General features: G+C 41.6%; 2 protein-coding genes across 2 annotated transcripts in view; one reads left to right on the top strand and one right to left on the bottom strand.

Moving 5' to 3' along the window:
- The window catches only part of RAP2C (RAP2C, member of RAS oncogene family), a 20,187-nt gene extending 5,304 nt beyond the window's left edge, over positions 1 to 14,883 (bottom strand). Inside the window, exons 1-2 of the mRNA XM_007507187.3 lie at positions 14,215 to 14,883; positions 11,100 to 11,412 (exon numbers count right to left, since the gene is read on the bottom strand). Of these exons, the coding sequence (XP_007507249.1) occupies positions 11,134 to 11,412; positions 14,215 to 14,487 (552 nt within the window). The 5' untranslated portion in view covers positions 14,488 to 14,883 and the 3' untranslated portion in view covers positions 11,100 to 11,133. The remainder of the gene's footprint in view (positions 1 to 11,099; positions 11,413 to 14,214) is intronic.
- On the top strand, positions 14,810 to 22,712 carry LOC130456192 (uncharacterized). Its single transcript, XM_056809848.1, has 2 exons — positions 14,810 to 15,493; positions 17,075 to 22,712. Exons 1-2 carry the CDS (start codon positions 14,810 to 14,812, stop codon positions 17,528 to 17,530), a joined length of 1,140 nt encoding a protein of 379 aa, XP_056665826.1. The 3' UTR covers positions 17,531 to 22,712.

Genomic DNA, 22,712 nt, shown 5'->3' with positions numbered 1-22,712 from the left:
GGACTTTAGGCATACTGCAACATTGCAAGGAGTCATGATTCCAGCCGTGTAGGCACTGCCTCCTCCATCATTACAGTTAGAAACTTTTCTCCACTTTGTCCTTAGTCAACGGTTTAATGAGTGTCCAAGGCAAATCAAAGAAACAAATAAATAAGTTACCTGGCAGATTTATCTGGTCTGGTCCTCTCTGATGCCAAGTCAGTCATTAAACCTTTTCTGGCTTGGGAGACCCTGCCAGGGCTTCCATGCCACTAGCAGAGTCTCAGAGAACTCAGGATGGTCTCACTCTGAAGTGTAATCATTGTCTGAGGACTTCCATAAGAAAAGGAATGCTTTCAGGAAAACTGTTACATTTCCTACTTCCAAAGTCTAAAAGTATGGAAATCCATTGATTTTGCTTATAACAAAGGATATCTGGGAGCAACTCTACACGTACCAGACTAATGATCCATTACATGCATTCACCACAGATGGTACAATTATATTCTTTTCCCTCCCATATGAATCTGTATTCTTATATCAGCCAACAAGCCCAACAAGAGTCATTCCTTTGATAAAAATAACATCTACCTACAGGTCAAGAGAATTGTTATCACATGACAAGAACTGTGATAAAGTAGAGGAGACAGGGTACTGGCCTTGGGGTCAGAGAGACTTGGGTTTAAATATTTTTAATTAAGTTTATTTATTTAATTAGTTAATTTAGAATATTTTTCCATGGTTACATGATTCATGTTTTTTCCATCCCCCCTCCTGTAGCCAACGAGCAATTCCACTGGGTTTTTTACATGTATCATTGATCAAGATCTATTTCCATATTCTTGATAATTGCACTAGGGTGATAATTTAGCATCTACATCCCCAATCACATCCCCATTGAACCATATGATCAAGTAGTTGTTTTTCTTCTGTGTTTCTACTCCCACAGTTCTTTCTCTGGATGTGGATATCATTCTTTCTCATAAATTCCTCAGAATTGGGTTTAAATCTTGGAACTTTATCTTTGTTACCCAGAGAAAGTCACTTCATCTTTCTTCACCTCAGTTTCTTCATCTGTACTGGGGTTTGAACTCAATGGCCTCTAAAGTCTCCATGATCCTATTATGTGACCTTGGTTAAGGTTTCATTCTCTGTAAAATGAGAGTAAAACTCTATGGCCTCAAAAGTTCCTTTCAGTTTGAAATTTGTGATTCCACATGTGACTTTGGGCAAATTTAGGCTCTCGAGTCCTCAATTTCCTTGTTTGTACAATGAAGAGGTTGGGCTAATATAATAGCTTCTAATGTCCCTTCTAGCTCTAAACCTACCAAGGTATTATATACAAACCAGCCAAGTCATCTTATTCTCTCTCTTCTACTAAAACTGGTCCATAAAAGTAATGAATGCTGGAGGGGATGTGGCAAAGTAGGGACATTAATTCATTGCTGGTGGAGTTGTGAACTGATCCAGCCATTCTGGAGGGCAATTTGGAACTATGCACAAAGGGCGATAAAAGAATGTCTACCCTATGATCCAGCCATAGCACTGCTGGGTTTGTACCCCAAAGAGATAATGGACAAAAAGACTTGTACAAAAATATTCATAGCTGCGCTCTTTGTGGTGGCCAAAAATTGGAAAATAAGGGGATGCCCATCAATTGGGGAATGGCTGAACAAATTGTGGTATATGTTGGTGATGGAATACTATTGTGTTCAAAGGAACAATAAAGTGGAGGAATTCCATGTGAACTGGAACAACCTCCAGGAAGTGATGCAGAGCGAGAGGAGCAGAACCAGGAGAACATTGTACACAGAGACAAACACACTGTGGTATAACCGAATATAATGGACTTCTCCATTAGTGGCGGTGTAATGTCCCTGCACAATCTGCAGGGATCAAGGAGAAAAAAAAACACTATCCAAAAGCAGAGGACAAACTGAGGGAGTAGAAACACCAAGGAAAATCAACTGCCTGACTACAATGGCTGAGGGGACATGACAGAGGAAAGACTCTGAGCGAACACTCAGATGCAAATACTAACAACATGGCAATGGGTTCAAGTCAAGAACACATATGATACCAGTGGAATCACGCGTCGGCCACGGGGGGTGGGAGGGAGGAAAAGAAAATGATCTTTGTCTTTAATGAAAAATGCATGGAAATGATCAAATAAAATACTATAAAATTTAAAAAAAAAAATAAAACTGGTCCATAGTGGGTATCTGAATTCCATGGTACTGAAGTACAAACTCTGTCAAGTCCTACTGTTTAGCACAATGACGAAGCACACATATTGTCAGAGGACCTACATGGCTAAACATGGAGCAGCTTTATCTATCTTCCATCTAATCTGCAAATATCTACCTAGTTAATTTGTAGGTTGTCTCTCTCATAAGAAGGTGAGGACCTTGAGATCAAGGGCCATGTTTTTATCTTTGTCCATAATGCCTTGGCACACTGAGGGACCTCATAAATTGTTGACTGATAGATTGGCCCTGGCTACCAGATGGTGATCTCTTTTCTCTCTTTTGGACCACAGCAGCTCATCAAGACACCCCTAAGGCAGAGAGGAATCGTGATCTGCATGGGTTTGGGAAAGTACCCATTTTGAAGAAATAGCAAATCCCTACAATAAGTCTTTTACCACTTTCCTCTCATTTACTTTGCAAAATAAACCACTACCTACCTATACTTGAATATTACACAAGTAATCATTTAATGCTAAAAATAAATAATTTGTAAAACCATATGAAAATCGGGTCAGTGAGCACTCATTCTGTACCCATGCAGCCAGAACCCTCACTGGATGAATACTTGAGACACAAGGAAAAGCAGAGGGAAAGCCTGGAAGATCTTAATTCATAAGTCACCTGTCAGAATATGTCAGACAAAAGTTAAAGGAAAAAAAGTTCAGCAGTCACAGTAAAAGACCTTTCTATGTTAATTATGGTAATTGGGGACCAAAAGGATTGGGGGATGAGAGTAGAGAGGAACCTATGGTTTGACCCATTTTGGATCTCTGCCTAAGCCTCAGGAGATGGTTTTCTAAAGCTGCTATAACTGAAAAATACATTCCCCCCACAGCCAACCTCATGATGAGACTCTCCAAATTTAGCTAGGCGGGTCCTCAGATGACAGACATGAAGTCTGCTGCTAGGCTGTCCACATAACCAACCACAAATATCTCTTTGGAATTTCCAAAATCATCATGTCTCCCCAAAGCTAAAAACTTTTTATAATTCAATTTGAGCCTACTACATGCAAGGCACTATAATTGGGGATTACCTTACATTTTGTGTATTCTCTAAGTCCAATTCCAAAAAAAGGTTATAATTTTTTCCTCTAAGACAAACAGCTAGAACTCAAGCCATTTAACGAACCAAATCTACATCACTAAAGATAATAAATACAACATTGAAGGTATTGTTTTTTTAAACGTGACTTATTTACTACTCTGTACACCCCAGATATTCTCATTGTACCATATGGCCCCACCAAGAATCTGCACTGTAGAAAATCCTCCAGTTAAATCAGGAGGCAGAGATAAATCTTCATGTCAACCCTAAAACAGTACTGGTATTATGACTCCTTCGACATACAGAAAGTATTCACACAGACTACTTGGCAAGTCAGTAATGAATTTTAATTCTTTACAGTAATAAATCCTGGAGCAAAAGTTTACACAAAGCAAAAAAAGACCAACAGAATCTCTTGTGTCAAATTTGAAATTCACAGAATAAGAAAAGTAAATGTTATTGCTGCACACCATGACAGCAAAATTTCCATTACACTAACATTCTCATTCATTTTCAAAGTATCCCAGAAGTCTTGGCGGCATAGGTGTATAGCAAGTCTTAAAGAAACTCTCAGTTTCCATTCAGCCCACATCTGGAACCACACTGCATAGACACCACTTGCTGTGTCCAAGATACAACATAAGTCATCCTTGTCCTCAACTCTCAAGTTTCCATCATGCCACCAAGCACAACTTTATTTCACACACCTCCAAAAGCTTAAATATTTAGTCTTGCTAACAAAAACCTTACTACAGAGGTAAAAGGATAGTGTGCAAAGCATATACTGGCATCCAACAGAACCCCTGGGCTCCAGGCCCAAGTCTATCACTAACTAGCTGTCTCCATCACAGTACTGGGGCAGGGAGGGGGGGGGGGAGCCAACTCCAGAGTCAAAGGCCCTAGGTTTGATATCTCTTCTGTTGCTTACTATCTGTATAATCTTGGGTAAGTTATTTCACTTTCCTTAGCCTCTTTATCTTTAAAATGAGAGAGGTTGGACTATAGCAGTGATGGCAAACTTTTTAGAGACCAAGAGCCCGAACTACAACCCTCATGTCACATGTGAGCCTCCCTGCCTTACCTCAGACAGGGGAGAGAGGAAGTGCTCCCATTGGGCTGCTGGGCAGAGGGACAGGTGATGAGAGAAATATCCTCAAGTGCTTGTGGAGAGAAAGAAGGAAGCATCCTCCTCCAGCATGCATGCCATAAATTAACCAACACGGGTCTATAGGATCTTGGAGGTACTCAGACACTGGCCAACTCATTTAATTCCTCTGGGCCTCCTCATCTGTAGAATGAAGGGACTGGACTGAAATGTCTCTAAAAGTGCCCTCCAGGCTTATGATTCAGGCTTTCTATGTGAACATGAATCTAGGTTAACTAAAAGTCTAAATTTACTTTCACAGCTAGACTCAGAAATCTCAAATAGCATCAGTCTGTCAATCAATCAAAAAACCAATGGCCCCAGCCACAATACAAAGATCAGCTCTTCTTTTATGTAGACTATGATGGAGTATGCCTCTACTAGGTCAATTCTAAATGATCTGTTCTGTATTGGATCTTTCTAAGCCTGGGAATGAACAAAGCATGGTGGGAGTGACCTTTGGAGTCAAGTAGAATGCATTTCCTCCAAAAATTGACAAGATTTTCCTGTATTTTGGAATCCAATTAAGAAATTAATCCATCAGAAGAACTCTTCTTGTAACAGAGTACAAGAATACTTCTACAGTGGCACCACTCCAACAGCAGGAGATAGTTTTTGTTTCTTCCACTGATAGTCCTAAACTAAGGAGGCAAAGAAGTAAACCTGAAAAAGTTCAAGTACATTTCATTCTATAAAACAAGGCCTAAATTTTAAGGTGAAAAGGAAGCAATTGGTCAGACGACTTGGGTTCAAATTCAAGTGCTACTATTTACTAATTGTGTGAACCTTGGGCTTGTCACTTAATGTCTCAGGGGTTGGGTTTCTACAGCTATAAAAAATGGGGGGGGAGGTTGGACTAGCTAACCTTGAAGGCCCCTTCTGTCTCTAAAGCTGTGAATATAAACAGGGATCAGATAGAGAAGGAAACAAGCTACCACAATAGATGCATATACCCAGCAGCCTACCCACTAAATGAAAGCACTCAATTCAATAAACACTTGTTAAATATCCAAAGTGGGGGAGGAGTGGAGCCAAAGGAGAAGGACTAGGGAGAAGTCTTTAAATCCTCTCCATTCTTTCTCCTCCAAGCCCGAACCAGCTATAGACCTTTAAAGTACATAATTGTCAAAGTCTACTTCCTCTACTCTGGCCACTGGGATGGCAGGTAAAGTATCTTTAATGAGTCCCTCCCACCCTTTAAGTAGCAAGACTATATGCAAAGTAAGGGCTGGGGAGTGAGAACAAGATATTTAACCAAAAGAAATCTTCTGTCAACAGAATCCCAACTTGGCTCAGTAACAGCTGATGTAACTAATAATAAACTTGGCTATTAAAATGTCAGCATTGCCAGTACAAAATGCAACTTACGTCTGACTAATCCCCCCTCCGACCCTCACAACACACATTTACGAAATCTCCAGAATAACATGTCTAATTAAAAGCTGGAAAAAAATAGAAACAATTCTGTTTTATTAGCAACTGAAAATAACTTGAGAATGCCAGTAAGTTCCATTATATTTAGAAATAGTATGCTAGATTAACTAGGATGAAAAAATAGAAAATCATTCTATAGATTACTGCACCACTCAACAGTTTTTGTTATCACTGTTGATGTGTGGTTGCCTTACCGGGTCAGGAAAGAAGGGATTCCTCTCCCCCCCCCCCTTAGAAAAAAAAAAACCCAACAGAATGACAAGTAACAGACTTGAGAGGTAACATAAAAACACTCCCATTCCATTGCCTTGATTCCTGATGTTTGAGATTCTCACTAATTTCTCCCAGTTGGAACAGTTATTCTATCCTTCCTGCCCCCACCTCCAAACTAGTATATAAGAATGCTGAACAATCTTACTTTAGACATCTTCATGGAATATCTTCCCCACTCTGTCTCCCAAGTACCTTTAAAAATTTTTACACCGCTTTAATGATAACTTGTCTAAGAAAAGGAATTTTTTAAAATGTGGTACATGTGTCCAATAATCTTGGGGCCAAAAGACCAAGACAAGTAATTAAAAAAGCGATGAGACCAATAGATAGAGCAGGCTAGAACATCTTCGCAAAAATGACTTGTGTGTGAAATAGAAAAAGGTGGGGAGGACATGAGTGATCTCACCTTGGAAAAGGGAGTGAGGACATATATATGGAAAGAATGAGAGATAGCAGTTACCTAGTATGGTACTTGCCATAAGATCTTGAAAGAATCATTAGGGTTTCCAGTAGACCTGTGAATTTGGGAAAAAGCCTGGACACAGATCGCACAGGATTAAAAGGACTACAACCCTCATTGGTGGGAGGAAAATAATAATGCCCATCTGGATGAAGTTAAGTGATTCTTCAAATTAAAAATGTTTGCTAAGAAGTTCAGAAGTTGTTCATTTAGAAGACCAAATTATGATTTCCCAAGGTTTCATTTACTGCACCCCCCTTTGAGGAAAGATTGCAGAATACCTGAATAGGCCATCCTTCTGGCATAGAATGGGGCGGAGGGAGGCAGTGAGGGATAAAGAACCAAAGTCATGACTTTCACTATAGTCTTGTCAACACATCTCTAGCTGACATAATTATAACCAAACATGTATCCTCCTCAACAAACAATAGTATCTCAGCACAGCCAATTGTCAATAATTCACACTGATGGAAGATGTAATGTGGTTAAACAAAAGCTTAAGACAATTCAAATATATTAAAAAACCAAGATCTGTTAGTATTGAGAGGCTGTGACACTGACCTAGGTTTTTCTGTGTTGCTACAAGGTCTATGGCAGGGGTCCCCAAACCTGGAGTCCACAGATCCCCAAGAGAGTCCTTCAATAAATTTTCAGAGAGGCTTGTGAAACTGGATGGGGGATAGGATGGAATCCACATCTTGATTTTCAATTATCTTAACTAAAAATCAGCATTTCCTTTAAACTTTGAATGCAGGCTAAAAATCATTATTCTGAGAAGAGGGCTATAAGTTTCACCAGACTGCCAAAGTGCACTCAGGACACAAAAAATGATTAAGAACCCCTACTCTATGGGATGCTAGGCTGCCTCAAGCTGGCAGGGAGTCAGGATATGCAGGCACTGCTGAATTTGGCTCTAATTCTACATATATGCTCAGAAAAGCAAACACTGTCCTGCCCAATAAGTCTGCCAGCCCAGGAAAGTGGTGGGAGAGTCAACAGTTCTAGAAGCCACGTATATAATTCCCCAAAGCAGACAAAAAGCTGTTGAGTGTCTTATAAAAACATTCTCTTGGGCAAAAGACAGATGAAACCAATTAAAAAGGTAGTCAGAAATAAAAAGGGTGAATTATCAGAAGTAGTTCTTAAAGCATTAATGAAGTTTCTATCTCAATTAGGAGGGGAACCCATCAATTATAAGAGGATGATACTAAGCTTTGCAGACTTTTCAGAACTGAGTTATCTATCTAAATTCAATATGCAGGGGGCAGCTGGGTAGCTCAGTGGATTGAGAGCCAGGCTGGGAGATGGGAGGTCCTGGGTTCAAATCTGGCCTCAGACACTTCCCAGCTGTGTGACCCTGGGCAAGTCCCTTAAACCCCCATTGCCTAGCCCTTACCACTCTTCTGACTTGGAACCAATACATGGTATTGATTCCTGGATGGATGGAAGGAAGGAAGGAAGGAAGGAAGGAAGGAAGGAAGGAAGGAAGGAAGGAAGGAAAGAAAGAAAGAAAGAAAGAAAGAAAGAAAGAAAGAAAGAAAGAAAGAAAGAAAGAAAGAAAGAAAGAAAGAAAGAAAGAAAGAAAGAAAGAAAGAAAGAAAGAAAGAAAGAAAGAAAGAAAGAAAGAAAGAAAGAAATTCAATATGTCCTTCCCCTAAACCTACTGAAGGTTTTTAATCACTTCTGTGAAACAAAGTTTGAGCTTTCTTCTGGGATTTAAGTCTTCTAAGCCTTATAACTGATGCTATATGCCTGAAATATATCAGTTACATACCAGATAATGCAGAAACAAACATATCTATCCCATATCTCTAGTTGGCTTAACCTTCCTTTACCAGGTATCCCAGTTTTACCTATCCCATGCCTGAAACTGAACAAGGCATGAAGTGCTTTGGTTTAAGTCCTTGCTGGTGAGCTCTCCCCTTAGTACTTCCAAAAGCTCAACTCACTCAGTATTTCCTTTCAAGATCTACTCCTTCCTTTGGACATTCATTTGGACATGGAACCAAATAACACACTAAGCAGGCAACCAGCCCCTAACTAACAACTAACTAAATAAGCGATTTTTGATGATGACATAAGGCAATGTTTTATGTAGATTTGCACATGATCCACGCTCAACTGGCTCACCATTTGAGCATAACAATGAAGAAAGACATACTTATTATGGGGGAAGAATATAATAGAAAGACTGGGATCTGAAAAGGGAGGACCCAAGTTCCAATCCCCACCTGTCACTTTTATCTGATCTGTGTAACCACAGGTAAAATCACTTCCCATCCCTGGGCTTCAATTTCTTCCTCTGTAAAATGAAGGAGTTGGATTAGATGGCCTTACAGGTCCTTCTCAGCTCTAAATCTACAATCTTACAATTCATGTATTGGACAAAGGACAAGACAAAGCCACTGAATCCCAACTTCTAGGTCAAAATCTATCAATGATGACCTGTGTGGTCTTTGCCAAATATGTCCCTTGATGCCTTAGGTTATCTCTAACCAGATTATGATTTGAACAACTCTTAGATCACATAAACATTTATAGAAATAAAAAGCTCTCAAGCAATTTTTAATGTGAATAATCACCTTGGAAATTACCCACTTATTAAACTTACCCAAGAGGATGAAGACTGCTGGAGGAGACAAATTTCACACCTTTTCCTAGCCAGTGTACCTTTAATCAGGGTAACGGCAAACTAGGAAAATGTTTCGGGTTTTTTTTTGGCAGGAGCTGTTTTTTTTTTTTATTCTTTTACAAAGTTGATAAATCTATGCGGCATGGTATCAAAGGCTAGATTTGGTATCAATGGCCTTGGATCTAAATCTTGTTATCTATCTGAGTGACTTCGTTGGACTTTCATTCCATGAGCCTGAGTTTCCTATTCTCTAAAATGAGGAGGTTGGATTAGATGGCCTCAACTATCTTTTCTAGTTCTAAATGTATGATCTTAAAAGAAAAAACTAAAGTGAAATGATGTATATGTATGTCATTTGCTTATGCACATCAGCACCCACAAAGTCTGTTTGAACTGAATGAAGCTGGCTTATTGGGGGGGAGGATGGCAAGGTCTTGGCAACCCACTGCTTCTACATATGTCTATTGTGCTGTCCTTTCGAGTTTGATTCAGGCTCAACATTAACCAACAAGACACAGGTCTTGTTTCTCAGATTAAGAAATGACTAGAAAAGAAATGGGTTTTCATGATTTTTTATGTGAAGAATCTGGCCTCATGAGCACTCATAAATGGTAACAGTGTTCCTGTTCAAAGATGAAGCTACTTGGCAGCAACTGTGATCTGTGTGCGGGCCTGTGGCTACAAGGCTGACTTGTGGCCTGAAAATCTTTTGCAGGGGGAATACATGGGAAGCTTGTCCTCTGATCACAACCACAGCCACTATCTGAAACATGCTGCTGTGTGTAATATGACTCTAGAGACTTGGGGGTCAGTGTTAAGTCATTGCTCCAAAGGGATCAATAACAGGGATCCTCTTAGCTACATGCCAGCCTGTGCCAGTTAAACTGTTGTCCTTTAAGCACCCCAGTTGTCCATCATCTACATGTTAATGCCCAAGTGAGACTGTGCCAAGTTACCATCAGCCTAGCCTGGTGCCAGGTTGGTGGCTGGGACCTGTAGGAGTCCAGAGAAAACATTTAAGGTGATTGAAACACAAAAGAGGACAGAAAAGTCCTTGGCCAGATTCTGCTATCTATTAAATTCACTTTTGAGAACTAGCTTTTGAAAAGGACTCTGATCTGTTTACTTTGTAACTCCAAAGGCTTTCTAAATTATTTACTTTGCTGTTTACTAAGCCCTGAGAAGGTTCTGGCTGCTGCCAAATCATTGTCTGGCCAGACTATAACTGGATAGGTATTCTCATTAATATTCTGACATCTATATTCTTATTTGAAGATGAGATATCTGGTGGTACCCAATCATTATTATTATTATAAAAGATTAGATTGCTTATTCTTCAAGTGGGAGATACAAATGAATTTGATTACATAAGTACCCTATTAAATCAAACACTTATGTGATAATTGAACTCTTCTATTTACTTATCATCTATCTCCAGAGCATGGCATATTAAAATCTGAATATATAACATCTCTTCTTCTGGAATTATATCTTTTAAAAAAAAAAGGTTGGTCTGTACAGTTTGAATAAATTAAGGACACAATAGACTATATATTGATTCACATACAGTGTATCTTATCAATCACAAAGCCTATAGGGAGTAGGGTCAAGAGGAAGAACACATTTAAAAAATTATGTTCCTATGAAAATAAAAGATGTTACAAGGTGGGGCAGTGGAATAGGTCAAGGACAGGAGCTGGACCTGTGACTTCATCAGCACAGGGAATTCCCTGTTGAGGGAGAGAAGGAAACTCCTTCTCTACCAAAGCAGAGCAGCACCTTCTCTATATCAATATTCAACTCTCTAGTTGAACTTGGCTAGACTTGATCAAGGAACACCATACTTACATGAGTCAAACAAGTAAGCATTCAGAAACTAACCTGCTCTGTATGGCCATGAATGAGGTTAGCTTCTTCACTGGATGATGCAAGTTGTGCAACACTGATCTTGTTTCTCAGGCAGAGATGCATAGTTCATTTGCCTGACGATTTCTGCGAACAGTTCGTCCACCATCGTTTTGCTTTTGGCTGATGTCTCCATGAACGGGCAGCCCCACTCCTGAGCCAAGGCTCTGCCTTCTGCAGTCAAAACCTCCCTTTCTGATTCCAGATCCACTTTATTCCCCACTAGGATGAGTGGGACTTTTTCATATCTCTTCACCCTGACAATCTGGTCCCTCATTGGCTTGATATCCTATTTAAACAATCAAAGTCATTAGTCGCCTTTACTTAGAAAGCAGCATTAACACCACCAAATCTTTTACAGTGTATTTAATAACCCCATGGAACTGTGAAATGGCTGGTTTAAGGTACTACTGAGTGTCACTCACTAGGGAACTTGGGAAGTCAAGTACAAAACCAAAGATGTAATAAAAAGCTTTCTAAAACTGTTCTAAATAGTAACACTCAGGAGTAAGGACTCACTTTCAGAACTTTATAATCACTCTTTCCCAGACTGCACTGATTAAAAACAAGTTCTCCAGACATTTCATTTATGTGCACGAGTAGAAGTTGCCTATCTCCCCTCAATCTGTCTGCTGCCATCATTCCTTGCAACACCTGTTATCCCAGTTCAGGCTTGTAGGACCCATGCACTCCACTCCTAAACATTAAGTCAGAGTGCCTGGGAGAAAATGCTTAAAGTAGGAACAAGAACTCTTTTACTTTGGGCTTCTAGATATACCAAAGCCAAATTAACACACCTAAATATGTTCCATTTTAAAAAGCCTACTGCATGCATTCCTTCATCCCAGGAAAAGCAAACATCTTAAAATATCTTAGAAAAGTCCCCCAAAGCCATCCTTTTGGGGAGGGGAGGAGTGTGGTTAAAGGAAAGCCTTAATCTGAACATTCCAAAGGCCCTGACTGTCCATAATTCAAAAGTTGTAACTTAAAAAGAAAATTTCCTTTGACTGGGAATCAGGCTAAAAATGGGGTCAACATCACAAGTTATCAAGTTTTAAAAGTTGTGAGCAGGAAAATTTATAATGTAATTTTTATAACACTATGGACTTGAATTACTTTTCTCCCATGGTGAGCCTTTTTTTACCCATGCCAATGAGAATGCTAGCAATGGGAAGAATATAGATCTGTCCTTCACACAGTAAATGTAATAAATCTATTTAAATGATGAGACAATTCAATTCCCCACTATTTTTCCATTCAAACATTTATTAGGCACCAACTATGTACAAGTTATGGTCTCCTGGATCTAGAAGCTTATAATCTAGTAGATTTAATATAAATGATATAATAGGAGGAAAAAAGCAGCAATTCCCAACCTTAGGAAATTCAGCTAATGTATTCTTTCGTTCTTTCTCCACCCAAAAGTACATTTAAATGGCACCTTTAGGGGGCAGCTGGGTTGCTCAGTGGATTGAGAGCCAGGCTGGGAGATGGGAGGTCCTGGGTTCAAATCTGACCTCAGACACTTTCCAGCTGTGTGACCCTGGGCAAGTCACTTGACCCCCATTGCCTAGCCCTTACCGCTCTTCTGCCTTGGAGCCAATACACAGTATTGACTCCAAGACAGAAGGTAAGGGTTTAAAAAAAATGGCACCTTTACCTCCCAGTACCCTTTGAAAATAATGCCTCTGATGGTGGAGTTTTGATTACAATAGCTCTGATTCAAATACTCACAGAATAAGTATTGGCCTTATCACCAATATTTAATTTCACTAAGACAAAGTAAGCCATATTTATAAAGCTAAGGTCATAGGAAAAGTTCAGACAGATATTACAGTGCTAATAAAAAAGAAAATAAGCAAATTCCTCTGGGATAAAGCACTTCAAGTCCCTTGAGTAAAGAGCATTAACTCAATATTTTAAATGCAGAAAAAGCCAATTCTATCTTGTACATCAAGGCAGATCAAAGTCACTCTTCTGCATTTTCAAACCATAGTTACATTTTTCTAGATTTTCTAAAATAATATTAAGCCCTAGTCAGTCCTTCCAGTAGGAATGTGAAGGAAAATGGCCTACACCTAGCTCAGCATCTTAACTAAAATCAAGGTAAGAAATTTGCATTATGCACAGTGTTTTCAAATCTATTTCCTACCAACAAAGTCGATTTGCTATCCCAAACAGCTTAGGACTGCTTATCCTTTTGACTGGTTATTAATTTTCTATCCTCTGCTTCTTCATTTTCATTCACAGCCTCCCACCCCCATGGGTTTTGCTATACTACATACTCATTCAATTTCTGGGTAAGAATCCAAGGAAGAAAAAGGCCCTGAGCTTGGGTAGGGGCTGCACTAATCCAGAAGGAAGATCTCTTCTTGAATAGGGATTTGAGACCTAAGAGGTCACAGGAAATATGAAATTCAAAGCTTGCTTTGCACAACTAAAAATGGGTTCAATAATTGTTTTTCTTCTGAATACCTTCCTAAAATTACTTATTAAATCTCACATATGCCAAGGTCCCAAATACCTACTCTTAATAAACACTTGCCCAAATCACAGAGGTTTTCAGAAGCTACTCTTTCCCTTCAATCTTTGAGACAGGATCATACCCAAAATAGCCTACTTCTTATTTATTTCCATTTGCTTTTCCAGAAACTATGCAAAACTTGTCTGGGCAACTTTTTAACTTTTATAATATTCAAAGGGACAATACAGAGAATAGCTCTCTAGGCAAGTAGGAATCACAAGAGTTTCCAGAGTCCTGGACCTTTCAAAAATAAAATGCAGGCATCAAAAGTGTTATAATCAATACACATACACTTCAACTGAAATCCAAGTCAAGAGCTGCTTGGGCTAGTGGAAAGAAAGCTAGATTTGAAGTTAAGAGACATGGTCGGAATCCCACTCTGGCCACTTACGGGCTTTGTGACCCTGGATAAGTCATCTCACCTCTATGAATCTTCAGTTTCCTTCTCTGTAAAATCAAAATAATCAACACCTGCTCTACCTACCTCACCAGACAAGTCCTGGAGAAAGCCCTGGGAAAATCTCTGAGCCCTAAGGAAATGTGGGCCATTGTTGTCATCATTATTACCTGGAAAGACTGCTGGTTAACCAGGCTATAAACTAGGATGAAACCTTGGCCGTTTTTGATGTAGAGATCTCTCATGGAAGCAAACTGCTCAGTCCCTGCGGTGTCCAGGATTTCCAGTACAGAGGGAGAAGAGTCCACTTCGATCTCCTTGCGGTAAAAATCCTCAATGGTGGGGTCATATTTCTCAATGAAGGTGCCCGTGACAAACTGCACCGTCAGGGCAGACTTACCCACCCCTCCGCTCCCTAACACCACCACCTTGTATTCCCTCATCAGTCTTCCCTTCACCAGCTCCCTCTCAGCAGCATAAAAAAGGGCTCCACCAGCTATGGAGGCCGTGGGGGCGGTGGGCGGAAATCTGCCAACTCAAGTTGGGGTTTGAGAGGCAGAGGGCCTAGCCTAGCAGGGGAAGATGAGGAAGTTCAAGACCGGCAGCGGCGGCCCAGCAGGGGGAAAGAGAGAGAGAGGCAGGGCAGGAGCGGGCTGACTGAGGGAGGAGGAGGTGGAGGAGCAGGAGCAGGAGGAGCTCGAGGGGTGGGGGTGGGTGCGGCTGACTGCCTGTGGTGGGGGAGGGGGGCCCGGAGGGGGGCTGGAAATGCCCTTCCTAGGAGCGGCAGTTAGACGGGACGGGACGGGACGCACGGGGGTGGGTGGGTACTGGGGGGGGAGGGGTCGGAGGAGGAGAAGAAGGAGGGAGGAGGAGGAGCAGGAGGAGGGGGGAGGAGTCCAGTGGTCCCCACTCCAGAAAGCGAGGGCTGCCGGTGGGGGCGGGGAGCCGGAGAGGCAGCAGGGGGCTCACTCAGCTGCTGCTGGGGGGGGCATGGGCATGGTCACGGTCACTGCTGCCGCCTCCACACAAAGGGGCCTGGGCCCGGGTCGGCTTCCTGCCGCCGCCGCGGGACTGCCGCCGGCCGGGCGCCCAGCCTTCCTTTCCCGCCGCCCCCTCCGAGGCTGGCAAGACTGGAGGGACGGGGCTGGCTGCTGGCTCGATGGCTGGCTCCTCCCGTCCGGCCCCGGCCTGCGAGGGGGGAGAAGGACCCGGGTTAGGCCGCCTCCCCCTCCCCCTCACCCCGGAGCCCGGCCCGCACCCGCTCCCGCTCCCCCCCCCCCGGGGCCGGCCGAGAGGGGTATTGGGGGGAGGGGGTCAGAAAAGGGTCGCAGCCACTTACCCTGGGGTAGACGCTCCTCGTCCGCCCCGTCAGCACCGCCGCCGCCTCAGGTCCAGTCGGGTCCGATCAGGTCTGGCGAGCGTCTGCCCTACCGCGGACGGAGGGGCAGGGTGAGAAAGAGTGTGAGAGGAAGGCAGGGAAGGAGGGAGGGAAGGAGGGAGGGAGGGAAGGGGCGGGCAGGGGGAGGGGAAGGGGGAGGGGGTCGACCGGCGGCTGCCGAGACGGCCCCGGCCCCGGCTCGCTGGCTCTAAGGGTCAGTTGGTCGGGCCGAGCCCACCTCCCTCAGCTCCGTCCTGGATCTGCCGGCCCTGCCCTAACCTGGCCTGTCCTCCCCCACGCCCGGAAGGGTTTCCCTGTCACACAGACAGAGGGGTCCCAGTTCCCCTGATGCTTCGGGATCACTTCCGGGAGGGGAAGTTCCGCCTCCTTCGGTGGGGCGGGTCGACGGGAAGTCAGGGCGACGCCCTGTTGGGCGGGGTCTGCCTGACTTTGGGGTCACGGTCACGGTCCGGGACAAGGCCATCGACCCTGGACGGGGTCTCTGAGCCCTTGCCCCCCTGGGCTGAATTAAAACGGCTATTGTTCTAAGACTACTTTGCCACCCCTCCCCCAAGGCAATTAATGGAAACAGAACCGTTAGCTGAAGCCTTCCCAAAGAGCTGCCCTTCTCACCTCTCACCTGGTTGGCCTCCCGGACAGCTTTCCCAACTGCTCTCCCCCACCTCAGATCTCGGGCTCAGTGTCGGACGAAAAAGGACCCTAGACATCAACCAGGACAGAAGAGGCAATTAGTCACTTGCCCACAGTCATAAGGCTAGTAAGCAAAAGGGAGAATTTGAACTCAGGTCATAGGATCATGGATGTAGTTTGCACAAACTGTCCTTTTCCTTCACCTTTCAAAATCACTATCATCTGTTAAAAGACCGCTCAGGTGCCACCTCCTACTTGAGGCTTTTTCCATTCCCTCCAGTTATAATTATCTAGTTATACTCTCTCTTCTCTTTTCTATGATATTTTGTATAATAATAATGAGAAGCAGCATGATGTGGTACCCTAGGTGTCCAAACTTTTTCAGTCCCCATCCTCCTTTTCTTTCAGTAAATCTTTTAAGTAGGAAAGGAATCACATACACTTAAGAAATAATAATATTCCCCTCCCCACCACTACCCTTCTTATTCCTCTCCTACTTCCCTATAGTGTCTTTTAATCAGCCCCCAACTTCTCCTGCCCCACCACTCCCTTTCTTATTCCCCTTCTACTTCTCTATAGGGAGAGACATGATTGTATACTCCAATGAATCTGGCTGTTCTTCCCTCTCTGAGCCAATTCCAATGAGAGTAAGATTTAACTATTACCCAGTTACCACCCTCATCCTGCCCTCCACTATAATAGTATTCCACCACCACCACCTGTTTATGTGATATAATTTACCCCATTTTACTTCTCTTCCCATTTTTTTTACATATTATCCTAAACAGCTTATTGCCACATCCTATGTATACTTCTCCTAACTATTATTATAATGATAACAATTTTTAAGAGTTACAGATATCATCTTGCCATATAGGAATATAAACAATTTGACCTTATTGAAGTCCTTAAATTTTTTTCTTTCTTATTTACCTTTTTATGTTTCTCTTGAATTTTATATTTGGACATCAAATTTTCTATTTGTCTGATCTTTTCTTCAGGAATGCTTGGAAATCTTACTTTCGGGATGTGGCAAAGTAGGGACATTAATTCATTGCTGGTGGAGTTGTGAACTGATCCAACCATTCTGGAGGGCAATTTGGAACTATGCCCAAAGGGCGACAAAAAAATATCTACCCTTTGACCCAGTCATAGCACTGCTGGGTCTGTACCCCAAAGAGATAATGGACAAAAAGACTTGTACAAAAATATTCATAGCTGCGCTCTTTGTGGTGGCCCAAAACTGGAAAACGAGGGGATGCCCATCAATTGGGGAATGGCTGAACAAACTGTGGTATATGTTGGTGATGGAATACTATTGTGCTAAAAGGAATAATAAAGTGGAGAAGTTCCATGGAGACTGGAACAACCTCCAGGAAGTGATGCAGAGCGAGAGGAGCAGAACCAGGAGAACATTGTACACAGAGACTAATACACTGTGGTATAATCGAACGTAATGGACTTCTCCATTAGTGGCGGTGTAATGTCCCTGAACAACTTGCAGGGATCCAGGAGAAAAAAACACCATTCATAAGCAAAGGATAAACTATGGGAGTGGAAACACCGAGAAAAAGCAACTGCCTGAATACAGAGGTTGAGGGGACATAACAGAGGAGAGACACTAAACGAAACTCTAATGCAAATACTATCAACAAAGCAATGGGTTCAAATCAAGAAAACATCTAACGCCCAGTGGACTTACGCGTCGGCTATGGGGGGTGGGGGGGAGGAAAAGAAAATGATCTATGTCTTTAACGAATAATGCTTGGAAATGATCAAATAAAATATATTAATTAAAAAAAAAAAGGAAATCTTACTTTCCCCTGAAAGAATATAGTCGGTTTTGATGAGTAGGTGACTGTTGGTTGTAAACCCAGTTTGTTTGCCTTCGGGAATATCATATTCCAAGCCTTCCGATTCTTCAATGTAGAGGATGCCAGATCCTGTATCATCCTGACCGGAGATCCATTATATTTGAATTGTTTCTTTCTAACTGCTTCTAGTATTTTCTCCCTGGCCTGGGAACTCTTGAACTTGGCTCTAACATTCCTAGGAGTTGTCATTTGGGGATTTATTGCAGGAGGTGATCTGTTGATTCTTTCCATTTCTATTTTACCCTCTTGTCCAAAAAATCTCAGGGCAGTTTTCTGGATAATTTCTTGTTATGATATCTAGGCTTTTTAATTTTTTGGTCTTGACTTTCAGGTAGTCCAATAACTCTTAAATTGTCTCTCTTGGATTTCTTTTCCAGGTTAGTTGTTTTTTCAATGAGATATTTCATATTTTCTTCTTTTTTTATCCTTTTGATTTGGTTTTATTGTTTCTTGATGTTTCATGAAGTCATTAGTGTCTATTTGCCCAGTTTTAATTTTTAAAGACTGAATTTCTTCCATGACCCTTTGATCCTCCTTTTCCATTTGATCTATTCTGCTTTTCATGGAACTCTTTTCTTCATTGGATTTTTGTTCCTTTTTCCAGTTGACCAATTTTGCTTTTTTAACCTGTTACTTTTTTATTTACCTCATTTTCTTCCCATTTATTGTCAACTCTATCTTTTTTGATTTTTTAATTCTTTTTTTAATTCTTCCAGGCACTTGAGACCATTTTACATTTTTCTTTGAAGGTTTGCTTGGATATCACAGTCCCCTATTGATTCTGTTTTACTCTTTGTCTCCAAAGAAATTTTTTATGGTTAGCTATTTCTTTTGCTGTTTGCTCATTTTCCCAGCCTTTTTTGTCTGTGGACTGGAAATTCTGAAAGCCACTTGCTGACACTGTCTCCTCTGACACTGGCTTGCAGGGCTCCTGCACTATGAGCTATTTTGCCCTGGGGCTAGGTCAGCATAGGCTTGAAAGGGCCAAGTACTATGGATTTCTAGGCCTCACTGCAGGCTGGTACCAGGGTCTGGGGTCTCTGTTGTTAGTGTAGCCTGAGTCTCAGAATCCCAAAGTTGGCTTATGGCCAGTTGTAAAACTTAGAGCAGTAGATGAGGGTCAGAAGATCAGACAGCACTCCTCTGTATGGAGTTTTGCTTCCATTTCCCCTTTATCCCATAAAAATCAACTCACTCTGCCTACTTTCAAGTTGTATTCAGCAGGAGAGCCTTCTCACTCCATCATGCTATTGGTTTTTGACTCCTGTCATTTTGAGGTGCTTTTTAAAGATTGGTTTGGAAGGATTGTCAGAGTGGTTTCAGCTTTTGCTGCTACTAAGCCACCATCTTGGCTGTGAGCCCTCTGCAATTCCACTTAAGAAAAAATAGACTATATGCTTATTTACCAAATATACCCTGAACTCCTTTGATAAGCTTCTCTTGCCTCCCAGAAGTATACATATTCCAAGTTAGGAACCTCTGGCTTGGTGGATAAAGACCTTTAACTGCAAGTCAAGGAGACTTGAATCTATCAAGTTACACATACTGGTTTCATGAACCTGTGCAAATCTCTTCATTTCTCAGAGCCCCAGGCAAGTATTACAATTAAAAATTACAAAAGATTTAATCTGCATTTGTAGAAGTCCTTTTGCCTAGTACAATGTGGTACTATAATATGTGTTGAATAAAAATGAAGCAGGGAAAAAGGCATAGGTCATGTATTACAACCAAAAGAAAAAAGAAAGCTCTAGTTTTAAAATGGCTTTTCTTTGAAGTATACCAGTTGGGACCTGAAAGGGACCTCAGAGGCCATCTAGTCAAACTTCTTCTTTAAGCATAAGGAGACACTGAGGCCCAACAAAAGAAAACGATAGAACCCAAATCCTCTGATTCTAAATCTAATGTTCTTTCCACTACACAAAATGTTTGCTATATGGTTGTTCTCTCCAGCCTTTCTAAGAAGCTATAGTGGGTCAATCAAAGTTTCATTATTGTTCTTATGGCTCTGATTTCACATTGCCATCCAAGGAAGTGAAAGGAGGCCTGGAGAGAGGGTTTTCAAGTCACTGCCTACCTATCCATGTGACCTGAGACAAACCACAACCTCTGAGCATCCATTTCCTCATCTATAAAATGAAGAAGATAGCTCCATCTGCTCCAGCCAATTTGGACTCCTCACTGATCCTCAAATAAGGCTGGCCTTTCTAGCCTCCCTGCCTTGGCTTCAGAGCTTCCATTTAGGAAGACTACAATCATCCCAACTTTTTCTTGTCCAATTCTGATCTAAAACCATACCACTTCACATCCATGAAGGCTCCCTATCTGCCTCACTGCATTAATCCCTGCCTCCTCTGAGCACTTGCCCTGTCTGTGGTTTCTCTTATGGAATTTTCATTTTCTATCTTTTGTCCTGGCGCTTTGTGTTTGTGTTCCAGTATACTTCTGAGACTGTAAGCACTTTGAGGGGAGGGATAGTGATGCGATCATATGTATCTATCTTAACCAATGCTTCTATAGTGAATGCTCAATAAATATTTGTAGAACAAATTAATAAATACCTATGTTCCTTGTAAGGATCAAATGAGATAATATGTGAAATCACTTTGTAGACTCTAAAGAACTATACACACAAAAAGGATTAGTGTGCTTTACTTAAAAAAACCTGGCAGACTAAAACAAGTCAGGCTAGCAAATATCAGCTTTGTGAATTATCACACACACATTATTATTGACTTATCCCCCTTCTAATCAGAAGACACCAGGGGATGAGTGACCCTCCCTTATCTGTCAGTCAACAAGTATCACTATGCCCAGCACTGTGCTAGGCTCAGAGAATACAGAGGCAAAGAAGGAAGCAATACTTACCTGAACTTACATTAAAACTTTAAATCTAAACGTTGTTCTTATGCTGATGCAGTAGGCACAACAGATCTTAAAATTCCCTGCAACTGAACTTCATGTATGAGGGTCATATTTTCTGCCCTGCCTACTTCTTCTTACCTATCCCTTTTACTCCTAGGCTGGAAGACAAGCATTTGAAACTCCAGTTCATCAAACTGCTTACTTCCTCCTCTGCCCTACTTCAACCATACTAGAAATCAGTTATACCCCTGATCTTGTTATTATATACATTCAAAAATCTGAAATCCCTTTTTCTGACTATAATCAATAGTCAGGCTTTCCAACTCTCCCTCTGCTTCTCCTTACCAAACTTTGATCTTCACCCACGCTGTGTCCTTCAATGACTCAACTCCTCAGTTCTCTCCCAGGCCATCACACCTATAATAACCATTCTCTCCTCTTTCCCCATTCTGACCCCTTAAGCAGATGAACTATTTAAACTCCATTGTCCTCTTCTTTTGAGTCCTCAGCCTCTTTATCATACTGCTGCTTGTGCCTTGCTAAGCCTCAGCCTTGCATCTCTCCCACCATTTGCCACCTTCAATCCTACACATATGCTGCTGAACAAAGATGGAGAAAACTTCACAGTCATCCTCAGTGGATTTATTACAAATTTATGTTACACAAGCTCAAATGGGCCTTTACTGCTACTAGGCAACCTTACTATGCCCTTCCTTATCAACTCACTATCCCACCTTTTAAAGCAGCTCTTCCAAACTTTTTCATCCTTCTTCAAACTTCTCATGACTCCTCTCCCCATCTCCTCATTTGAGAACCTTGCCTCATATTTTGCAGAAAAAAATTGTGGTCATTCACCTCTCCTCCCCTTTCTCATTTCATGCCATTCAGATGCTTTCTGTCTTCTATTTCTTCCTTCACCTGTCTCACATGAAGAGATATTACCAAGGGTAACTCCTTATCAAGAGTAATACTTCTACCCACCAAAGCAATCTCATGCCATCCTGAATCTTCCATCAGTTTGCTCCAGCATCCCAATTTCTCAATTATTTTCAATCCCTCCTTGTTTACTAGCTGCTTCACTACTGCTCAATCCAACTTTGGTTTCCTCTTTTTACCCCTTCTCACCACACTTCATGTGACTCCATGAAGCTATAGTATTTGCATTGGCCACGCCCATGGAAAAACTAAATCAGGTTGAGGGTAACCAACAGGCCTCAAACCAGCCATTGACTTAAGGGAATGTCTACTCCAAGCATGAGTAGACTTCCACAGGAAGAATGAGCAGATGAAAACAATTTGTTCCAATGGCCATGAAGACAGCTAAAGCAGGAGATATACATGCCCAAAGTGCCTTAAAATAATGCATGCCCTTTCATCCAGTAGTACCACTACTGGGTTTATATCCCAAAGAGATAAAAAAAATATCTGGGCAAGGATCTGTTTGTATAAAAATATTTATAGCTTCACTTTTTGTGGCGGCAAAAAATTGGAAAATGAGGGAGTATCCCTCGATTGGGGAATGGCTGAACAAACTGTGGTATATGATGGTGATGGAATACTATTGTGCTATAAGGAATGATGAATTAATGGATTTCTATAAGAACTAGAAAGACCTCCAGGAACTGATGTGGAGTGAAATAAGCAGAACCAGGGGATCATTATACAAAGACATTGTAACATTGTGGGACAATTAAAGGTAATTGACTTTGCTAGTAATATCAATGCAATGATCCAGGACAATTCTGTTGGACTTATGAGAAAGAATGCTATCCACATCTAGAGAAGGAACTATGGGAGTAGAAATCCAGAAGAAAATATGTGATTGATCACTTGTTTATATGGGCATGTAATTTGGGGTTTTGGTTTTAAAGGGTTACTCTTTTACAAAAATAAATAATATGGA

Source organism: Monodelphis domestica, chromosome X (genome assembly GCF_027887165.1).
Source record: "Monodelphis domestica isolate mMonDom1 chromosome X, mMonDom1.pri, whole genome shotgun sequence".
Lineage (NCBI taxonomy): Eukaryota > Metazoa > Chordata > Mammalia > Didelphimorphia > Didelphidae > Monodelphis > Monodelphis domestica.
This window is presented reverse-complemented; position numbering and strand designations above follow the sequence as displayed.